The sequence below is a fragment of the Chaetura pelagica genome, unplaced genomic scaffold (genome assembly GCF_000747805.2).
Source record: "Chaetura pelagica isolate M959 unplaced genomic scaffold, ChaPel_1.0 scaffold379, whole genome shotgun sequence".
Lineage (NCBI taxonomy): Eukaryota > Metazoa > Chordata > Aves > Apodiformes > Apodidae > Chaetura > Chaetura pelagica.
Window position 1 is genome coordinate 47,491 of NW_009954412.1, and position 10,367 is coordinate 57,857.

A 10,367-nucleotide genomic window follows, 5' to 3' on the forward strand; every position below is an offset into this window, starting at 1 on the left:
CGGCCTGGTTCGGGGGGTGCCCCGGCGGGATCCTGTGGTTGATTCTCGGCAGCTCCTGCCCCGCTTGGTGCCCACCCGGCCCGGCGGGTCCCGGTTGTTCCTCCCCGCGGGCAGGACCCCGCTCCTCTCCTGCTCCATCCCAGCAGGGCGGGCGGGTCCTGCACAGCCCCCCGGGCTGGGGGAGCAGGGACATCTCCAGCCAGAGCCCGTGTGTCCCGGCCTGGAAAGGTCCCAGGGATGAGGCACCTGCGGCCTCTGGGCAGCCCGGGCCAGGGTCTCCCCAGCCCCGCTGCACAGCGGTTCTTCTGACACTGCTCTGACTCTCCCCTCTTTCAGGTTCAAACCTTCCCCCGGTCACGTCACTGCAGGCCCTGCTAGGGGGAGCAGGGACATCTCCAGCCAGAGCCCGTGTGTCCCGGCCTGGAAAGGTCCCAGGGATGAGGCACCTGCGGCCTCTGGGCAGCCCGGGCCAGGGTCTCCCCAGCCCCGCTGCACAGCGGTTCTTCTGACACTGCTCTGACTCTCCCCTCTTTCAGGTTCAAACCTTCCCCCGGTCACGTCACTGCAGGCCCTGCTAAAAAGTGTCCCCGTCTCTCTCATTGTCCCCCCTCAAGCACTGAAGCCTCCAGTGAGGTCTCCCCGGAGCCTTCAGCCCCCCCAGCCTGTGCTCACAGGAGAGCTGCTCCAGCCCTCGGGGCGTTTCTGTGGCCCTCGCTGGACTCGCACCAACAGCTGCACCCAAAGAGGAGCCCCTGAACAGCCCCAGCCGAGGCCAAACCTCGTCCCACTGCTCCTGGAGAGGGGCTGGCTGGAGGAGGCCTTGGGAGCCCTGTCCTGGGGAGGTTGTGCATGGAAAGGGCTCCTGGGTTTTGCTGTCACTGACTTGTCTTGCTGAGCTCTGTTCCCCATCTTCCTGCTTCCCCCCTTCTCCTGGTTAGAATGTAGAAAACCAGCCCAACTGAGTGAAGAATCCAACTTGCTAAGGGCAACCTAGGTAAGGCTTGTGCTTCTGTGCAGTCCTCACAGAGCAGGGTGGCTCCTGTCCATCTTCTGCACCGGAGGCTCTGGGAGGCACCACAGGATCCCCTGCAGGACCCTCGGTGCCACCCCTCTGAGATGGAAGGAGGGTGTGAAGGAGTTCACCTCGTGTCCCAGCGGCCTCCTCAAGCACCATCAGCTGTGAGGAGGAGAAGGGCAGTGAAAGGGAAGGGAGCAACAAGTCTGTGTCATTGTGCAGTCATGAGGGGAGAGGAGAGGAAGCCTTGAGTGTGGAGAGGAGCTGAAGATCAGAGAGGGCATGGGAGGAGATGAAGAAGTTCAGAGGGGAGAGCGAGAGCAGCACAGAAGCTCTGGCTCGTTGCCCCTGTGGATCTTGTGCCACCAGAATTACCTTGGATGACCTTCTCTTCAGCTGATGTCGCTGTTTCCCCATGTGAGTCGGTTCCCAGACGAGAGCTCAGCTGTGCTGCAGCCAGGAGGTCCCACTGGCTGCTGGAGAGGAGCTTCAGTGAACACCCTTTCCCCCAGGAGATGTACCTGGGCTGTGCCTGCCAGGCACGGGGGTCTGAGGGGTCAGAGAGGTGCAGCCACAGCCGAGTGTCTCAGGCCGTCCTCTCCCTTTGGGAGCCCCCCGCCGTGTGGAGGTGCAGGATCATCCTGGGGGCAGCCAGCACTCCCAGATTTGTCCCAAACTGAGGCTAAGATTGGACATGGAGAACAGTTTCTTCCCCAAGGGGCTGTCAGGCCCTGGCCCAGGTTGCCTAGGGTGGAGTCCCCATCCCTGGAGGGGTTTCCAAGCCCTGTAGATGTGGAGCTGAGGGACATGGGGCAGGGGTGGCCTTGGCAGGGCTGGGTCCATGCTGGGCTCCATGATCTGAATTTGTGTGGAGCAACCAGTGGAAAAGGGGGTGGGAGGTGAGGGTCACAACAATAAAAACTCCTCAACACCAGCCTGACAGGAGCAAATTCCCACCCAGCTGATGGTTCACCACCAAACCATCACCCTTGGAGGGCCTGTCATACAGCAAGAGTCAGTGACATTGTTTAAAGAGAACAAGATCATGCAGCCTTCACCATTATCAGCTGAACTCAGATGTATCTCAAATCGCTCCTGGCTTGTTTACATTCCAGTGGAGTGAACCACTGTAAAACAATAGCTTCTGGTGCTGCCTCCTTCTTCTCTTATCTTACTTACTCCTGAAAGGAAAGCTCTGGTTAAGGGCTGCCCTTATCAGAGGCCTTTCACATGGAGAAAAGCAGGGATCTGATCTTCTACTGGTGAGGCTGAAAAAGGCAACAAAACCCTAAAAGGGTCTTAGGGTGCAGAGGCTTTTACCTGTTTGTAAAGATGGGGCACTAACAGCTTTGTTGGACAGGAGGTTTATCACAAGATTCCTGTCTCTTTAGGAGCTGTTCTCACTGCTGAGGAAAGCACAGGCTCTGTGAGGAGGCTCTGGGAAAGCCCTGCTTTTGCCAGAAGGGCAGCTGTCTCTCTACACAAAAGTTCTTGGAGGTATCTGTCCCTACCAGCCCCTCACATTCCCCTCTGGCTTCCAGCTAAGTACTGACTATAACACAGCACAGCACCAGCCCCTTGATCTGCACATCTCTAGGACTCCCTCCAATCTCTGCCTGCAAGCTGCCTTCTCCTTACTCAGCCTGGAGAAAGCCTCTTTCTCAAATCTAGACTGAATAAAGAAGTTCATTTAGGCAGCTTGATTCTGTTCTTTCCAGTGGGCATCACATATTCAAGTCATATTTTTGGTGGAATAACTTATGGAGACCTTCAGGGTGCAACCCAACATTTAAATAGTTCCAGAAATAGGGAAGTTGAGTAAAAGGAGATACAAACTTAGGATGTCACTAATACCAGTCTTAAAACACATACTTTACTATTGGTCACTTTTATTTCAAGAAGAGCCTTTAATCCCAGCTCCTTCTGCGAGATCAGTGCACAACTCAGGTAGCACAAGAAGCAGTTGCATCCTGCAGAGCAAGAGCTCCTAACAAAGTGATTCCCACTGGGACACAGGCTCTGGGTTTGCTCCTCTTCCTCGATGGGTGAGAAGCAATCCTGGCCCACACTCCCATATCCCACAGATGCTTCACTACCAGTAATTAAGCAATAAATAGTCATCAGTATCTCGTGGAACAGGTGCAAATGGTGACCTCATATTCTCTAGAAATTTAATTATTGCTGTGTTCTTACTTCTGGGACACTGCAGGTAACTCACTTGGTAACCACCAGGGGAGGTGACAGCCTCAGCTTGCTCCTGTTACCAGCTCATGTGGGACAGAAAGGTGTGGGAGCACAGGACAGATCTCCTTTAATCTGCTCCCTGCCTTAAGGGCAGTTTTCTCAGTGGGACTGTTTTTGTCATGTTGATGGAAATAGGTGGGGCAGGGGACATCAACGGCAGGCTCCTAAAGCACTTGGGAATTCATCATGCCTGTCAGACTTTACCAAGGACGTCAGACAGGCTGCTACAGGCAGGTAGTGGTAAGAGTACTCACTGCTCCTGGCTTGGCCCGGTGCTGCAGAGACACCCTCAAGGGGTGAGGAACTGCAGGGTCGTGTTTCAAAGTGAGCAGGAGCACCCGAGGCCAAGCTTGACACTTGATTCTGCTCCCCTCTGCTGGTGGGACACGCTGTGACAGCCAACGTCCCAAGGTCAAGGCAAGCCAGCTAAAATACAGAACCACTTGTCACCACAGATTATCGGGTAGCCCAAGGCTGGTTACACATGATGAGCTCACGGCAGTGTCAGTGCCCACGGTGTCCCTCCCCACGAGGAGCATTGGCTGGAGAACATGAGCTTGAGAGGATGAGGAGGACTGCAAGAACCTCAGACTGATGGAAAAGCAGAGGAGTCCTTCATGGGACATCAAGACATCTTTGTTAGGCATCGTGCAGCTGGTTCTCTTTGAGGAGAATCTTCTCCCCAGGCTTGAAGGCAGGCATGCCCAGGTAAGGGCAGCTGGCACAGCGGAACGCGTCCCCCAGGTAGCACTGCCGAGAGAAAGAAATGCACCTTCTGTCATCAGGAACAACTTTCAGTTCTCTCCCCGTGATACAGTTTTCCAGCTTCAGAGCTGCACACCCTGTTCCTCAGCACAGTGATACCCTCTCAACACATGCCTGCTCAGCAGAGCTGCCCAGGGCACTGTGCTCACAGGGAAGAAACCATTTTCCACTCCAGCCAGAGTGCCCAGGCACGGCTGCAGGCTGGGCTGTGGCACCTCTCCCTGGACCCCCATAAAGCGACACCCCTGAGCAGATTGCTGGTGAACACCAGAGCATGGAGGTAAGGGTTCCTACAAGAGCAGCACTTGCACTGGAACAGAGCACAGCCACTGGCAGGGAGAATGGGGTGACAGGCTGCAGCTCAGCACAAGCAGTGCTGGGGAGCAGTCCTGCACAACACAGTTCTTGGACACAAATCATGTACCACAAACCACAGTAAAGAACCACAGAACCATTGAATCATTAAGGTTGGAATTACCTCCATGATCATCAAGTCTGACCCAAACCCACCACACCAACTAACCCATGTCCCTCAGGGACACCCCTCCAGGGATAGAGACTCCACCACTGCCCTGGGCAGCCTGGACCAGGGCCTGACAACCCTTTCAGTAAATAAATTGTTCCTAATATCCCATCTGAACCTCCCCTGGCACAACTTGAGGCCACAGAAACCCAAATGACTACTTACATTTCCACAAGCAGATTTGGGCTGTGAGTTCTTCTTCTCCTGTTCCAGCTCTTCAGCCAGGCCACATGTGCTGCAGAAAAATAAAGAAGTCACCTGCACCTTCCGGCTGAAAGTCTGAGAATCACCAACACTGGCTCCAGCCCCACTCACACACACACTGGCCTGGGCTGTCAAACGGCACAGTTGGTGCTGGGACTATCATGCTCTTCACCTGGCTCTTCAACACCATGGGTTGTGTAAAGGGTGTTGAAACACTCCTCAAGTTAAAACTGAAATTATGTGTGCTATTTCTCCTTGAAATTTGGGAAACCAGGATTTGAGTCAAGGCTGCACAAATGCTGTAGTCACCTTCAAGAAGGCTGTTGATCATACCAGTGTGGTAGCTGGTAGCAGTTTTGGTGTGACTAGTCAGTTCTCACAGTATTTGGATTTACACTCAGATTGTTAAGGTAAGAAAGGACATGAGCCAAAAGAATTCTGCTCTGAAGAACAGCAAAGTCTCCACAATCTTTTAAAAATCCATCCAACTCTAAGGCTTTGATGTTACAGTTGAAAGGTTCACTAATACTCTAATCCCAGCACTGACCAGTTTTTGCAGGCTTTCTTTTTGCCCATTTCTTTGCAGGATGGAGCTCTGAGGGAAGATGGATCTGGCTTTTTCAAATCCTCTGAATCCAACAGCTCATCAGAGTCCAGAAGATCCTGAAAACACACCACGGTGGAAAACATGCAGGAAACTGACTGGTCAGAGGGAATGACATTGCTGTGCTATTTTCAAAGAATTGCTGCCATCTGTAGTACCAGCACTGAAGTGCTGCAGCTCTGCCCTCTGACCCAAGTTCCCTTTCCACCCTCACCACACCTCTGGCCTCTCAAGACCTGTGGGGAACAGTCCATCTTCTTTCCCCCCACATAAGACTAAACAAAATGCCTTTCAAGCCAGCAAAACAAGAGTGGCACATTTTTACTGATTTAGCCAAGGATGGACTGGAACAGGCCCCTTGCTCTACCAGGTAAGTCCACAACAAGAGCATAAGGGTTATGATAACTGGCACCAGAATGGACAATAGGTTAAAGAAAGCCTCTGAGAGAGTACGTACCTGGCCAGTGCTACTTAACTAATTTGAACAGTGGTACCTAATGCCTAATAATAAGTGGTACCTAATAATAAGGGTGAACACACACACACAACACACTAACTTTCCTGCCAGGCTCAACTCCTACCCTTTTACTCCATTGATTCCACCCCTCTCCCTCAGACTGTACATTAAATAAGACCATAGTACTTTTGAATTATTTCCCTGACATATCCCTAGCCTACCTCTCCTGAACCTTGGTCCCTCAGTTTGTGTTAACCCTTAATAATTCGTAACCTAAACATTGGTCTCAGCAACAGTTTGTGGGCGTGGTGAGGGCGGTGCTTCCAGTCTCTAAGACTCAGCCCAGCAGCGATCTATCCTCTGAGCGAGGCGAGCGCCCCGTGTGGCCTCGGTCTGTTTTAAATACCCCTCCACATCGGGGGTCGGGGGAGGACTCCCGGAAGCATCCTGACAGCTGGTACCTCTGTGACAGCATCGGCTTGCAACAAGACCTCCCCCACTATATGACATGTCTTGCCCTGGGGATGGTTTTTTACCTAAGTTGTAAAGGTCTGAATGAAAAAATTTAGAAAAGGAAAAAAAGAGGAGAGAGAAGGAACAGCAAAGCCTCACAAACAAGACCAGATACCATCTCTTCATCATTCATATCGTTGGCAGAGAGTGTCCACAGCTTGGCGGTGGCTGCATCCACAGAGGGTTTTCCTGGAGCTAAAACAGGAAGAGCAGTTACTCCAGCCTCTGCCCCATCTACCCCCTATAAGTAGGCTTCAAGCACTTCTGGCAAGCCCCACTTTACTGTTTTTTACTGTAGCACTCTCTATCTCAGAGCAGTCCCCTTGTTCCAGGGGATGCTTGTCACCCCAGAGGCAATCCAGACATCCTACATGCATCACTCCTTACCTGAAGGACCAGGCTTCTTGGCAAAGGAAAGTTTGAGCTGACTTGAGGATCCCACTTCAAAATGGGGCTTCCTGCCTTCTATCTGAACAAGGAGAAGGTCATTGCCTTGGTAGCCCAAATGCTGTCGGACTGACTGGGCCTCCTCTGGGGTCAGCTCTTCCTTTTGTAGCTGCAATGTGAGATTTTGGGTTACTCTCACACAGAGCCCTTTCAGTCAGCACCCAGTCCAGCACTTCAGTGAACAACAGGAATTTTCAATCCTAAAGACAAACACTACCTTGGCAGTAACTAAACCTTGGGGCAGGCAGTGCCCATGCACATTTCATAGAATCATAGAATGTTTGGAGTTGGAAGGGACCTCTGGAGATCACCTAGCCCAACCCCATTGCCAGAGCAGGGTCACCCAGAGCACACTGCACAAGATGGTGTCCACGTGGGTTTGAAACCTCTCTGGGCTGCCTGCTCCAGGGCTCTGCCACCCTCATTGTAAAGAAGCTTTCCTCATGTTTAGATTGAACCTCTTGTGTTCCAGTTTGTGCCCACTGCCCCTTGTCCTGTCACTGGACACCCCTGAGAAGAGTCTGGCCAATCCTGCTGTAGATACTGATCAGCACTGATGAGATCCCCCCTCAGTCTCCTCCTCTCCAGCTGAACAGCCCCAGCTCTTCCAGCCTTTCCTCATAGGCAGATGCTCCAGTCCTTCTACCATCTCAGTGGCCTGTGCTGGACTCTCTCCAGCAGTTCCTTGTCCTTCATGAACTGGGGAGCCCAGAACGGGACACAGTTCTCCAGATGGGGCCTCACCAGGGCAGGGTTTGCTGCATTTACAGCAAACCAGGGCAGCTAAACACCATAACACCCAGCAGGTCCCTGGGAACCACCACCTCCATTTCAGGTATCTGCACAAGGGAGTTCCTGGCAGGGTTTAGTACATACGAACCTCCTTCACCTCCACCAACCCAGAGAGGGTCAGAGCTGTGGGGAGTTTGGCTGCTGTCTTGATTCTGCTGTTGTTTCCTGGAAGGCACAAAAGCAGGAAGTAGGAGGGAAGAACAAGAATAGAGGTCATTGAGAAACCTGGAAGAATAAGGAAATTCTTGATCCAAACCCTTGCTTTAAAATTGGGCCCTTTCTAGTTGACAGCAGGAAGACATCAAAGTCCATAAGCAGCTTGTTCATTACAGTAAGTAATGAACATTACACTAGTCCCACTTGCACTTTATTCCAAGTTCACCAAATTCCAGCCTGTCAGATGTGACTTTGAAAAAAAGAAACTTCATCTGCTCCCAACTCTGCATGTTCTGTGCTCTGTCCCAGAAGTGTTCCCCCTGCCCCTAAGGCACCACATGCACCACAGAGCCACTGCCAGCTCCAAAGCACTGGCAAACCCTCCCAACCTGAAGAGTGTTTCTGCTGCCACTTCCAGCAGGGCTCTCAACCCTCAGACTGTGCCAGCAGACACAGGGTCAGCAGAGATGCTTCTTTTCCTACTGGGTTATTTCCGACTTCCACTCTGAACCAGCTCCCTACGTCAGCAAGGTTTGAGCACAGGCCAAGACTAAGACAGAGGAATAACCTTGAGTTCACCTCCAGGTGTGTTCCTCCAGCTGTCCTATGGTCTTTTCTCTTCAAACTTAGTTCAAACACTTTTACCTTTTCTGGACAACTATTTCTCAGGTGACTTCTAGGACAACCTCTCTTGGCATTTGTCACCTGTTTTTAAAACAGCTTCAGGAGCTCCTCAGAAAGACATCTGCAACTACTTATCATTAGTGTGGTCAGGAGAGGGTTCCTGCCTTCTCCATTTCAGCCCGATCCTCCCAGGAATTGCTCTGCTACGACAAAAGCAAGGCTGATGTGGATGCTCTCACCTGATCCTGTTACCACCAGTTCCTTCAGGAGCAGGCGTCCCCCTGGCTTCAGTATCCGAGCTACTTCGGCCAGCACCTCGGCGCTGTGCTGCGCTGCGCTGCCCGGCACCACGCCCGACAGAACCACATCGAAACTGGACTCCCTGTGAGCCGCTGCAGGCAGGAAAAACAGCACAACTGCATGTCAGCTCACCCAGCAGGAGCGCCCCCCGCCTCTAAGCAGCGAAACATTCAGCTCACTCTTACACTGAGACAGCTGGTTAATGTTTTCCACAGATACACGATTCTCAGTTCCCACCAGTGCCTGAATTTTATCCACCAAATCCTTCAGGGCTTCCACGGGCGAGGAGCTGTCCCAGATGATGGCCACGTGCTGCCCCGGTGTCACTCCGTACTCCCCCATCTCCACAGCAGCAGCAAACCTGTCAGTAGCAGGGAGAGGGATGGGTCAGGGAAGACAGAGAAGAAGGGGATGATCCAAGCACCAGCCTCTATGGGCTGTGACTGAATCACAGAGCACCGACTCCTTTAAATAAATGGGGATTGTTCCCTCGAGACAGGCAGCACAGAGTTCCCACAGGCTGTGTGTTAACACGACAGGAACGAACAGCTGCATTTAAGGGCATAATTCAGTTTCTCCCCAGTTCAGAGAGTAGTTTTGCAGGAAGATTTCAAGCCATGCTTAGAAAGAAAAACAAACAAACAAACTTACCTGCTTTCCCTAAAGATTTGAATACACAGAATTTCTCGATTTCCACACTAGTGGCAACTACTTGACATGAAACCCTGCCTTGTCTCTCCTACTCAGGACATGCCCTAGTGCAGTTTTCTTCTGTAGGACATGGCAAGAAAAAGTGACTTTTGGCATTCCCAGAATGCCAGGTTATGGCTCATCCAACTCCTCTCATTGGTGGCACTGGGTGAGGGAGGAGGGAAACAGAATGTGTGGTGAAGTGACAGTTCTGAGAAACCTGTCTGACCTAATACTTTATAGAAGACTGCATTCCTGACAGTCTGAAGAAAATCTGCACTACAGAAAGGTCACAAGAGTGTCACACCTGTCCTCAGAGCAGCACCAGCTACTGAAACAAATTACTGACCCTCTTTCACTCTGCTCATCCAATGCAAACATATTTTCTGTCTAACTTAACATGACACAGAGTACTAGTGACCAGAGTACCTGCAATGAGCTGCAAGCCACTGTTGTTTCAGGAGAGCCCGTTGTAAGTAAGACCTTGACCAGAAAGCATCCCATTATGCATCCTGGGTAATGCCTTACTTGCCACCAGGCTGCCATTAGAGCAAAGTTTGGGGATATGTTTGACCAAATTTAACTCAGTGGCCTGCAGTCAGGAGTGGAGTGGATTTTGACCCACTGTTCCTCTGGCTCTGTGTGCCATGGACCTCTCTCTGCTGGAAACTGCAAACAAGTTAAGGATGGGACAGCCTGGTGAGAGCTACAGTGGTAGGAACGAGAGGCAAGGCAGCACACACCACCAGCCAGGTAAGGGGGGGAGATGCTGGGTGTTTGCTACGGGCTGCAGCACCTCACAGCTGGCCCTGCACGCACAGGTAACACAAACTAAGGGACAAAGACCAGCAACACCAGAAAATACATATTAATCCCATCAAAAAGTCATCCTTGCCGGGAAGAGGGCTGAAAACCTAACATAAGCTGTTAGGCTAATGTGGTAAAAAAAAATAAAGTCAAAGTCACATCTTCCTCTCAGACCAGTGGGCTGTGACCTTCCAACACCAGCCAGAGCCCAAACCACAACATCAGC

The 10,367-nt window shown here is 51.8% G+C and overlaps 2 protein-coding genes across 2 annotated transcripts in view; one reads left to right on the forward strand and one right to left on the reverse strand.

Moving 5' to 3' along the window:
• Positions 1-3,813: 3,813 nt before the first annotated feature.
• On the reverse strand, positions 3,814-8,986 carry CIAPIN1 (cytokine induced apoptosis inhibitor 1). The gene is made up of 8 exons (XM_010004373.1): positions 8,830-8,986; positions 8,584-8,736; positions 7,653-7,729; positions 6,713-6,881; positions 6,441-6,514; positions 5,299-5,414; positions 4,713-4,782; positions 3,814-4,009 (listed from the first exon to the last, which is right to left on the reverse strand). The coding sequence occupies exons 1-8, from the start codon at positions 8,984-8,986 to the stop codon at positions 3,899-3,901; spliced, it is 927 nt and encodes a 308-aa protein (XP_010002675.1). The 3' UTR covers positions 3,814-3,898.
• Positions 8,987-9,468: 482 nt separating this feature from the next.
• Positions 9,469-10,367, forward strand: part of COQ9 (coenzyme Q9) — an 8,295-nt gene continuing 7,396 nt past the window's right edge. Inside the window, exon 1 of the mRNA XM_010004382.1 lies at positions 9,469-9,503. Coding sequence (XP_010002684.1) covers positions 9,469-9,503 — 35 coding nt within the window. The remainder of the gene's footprint in view (positions 9,504-10,367) is intronic.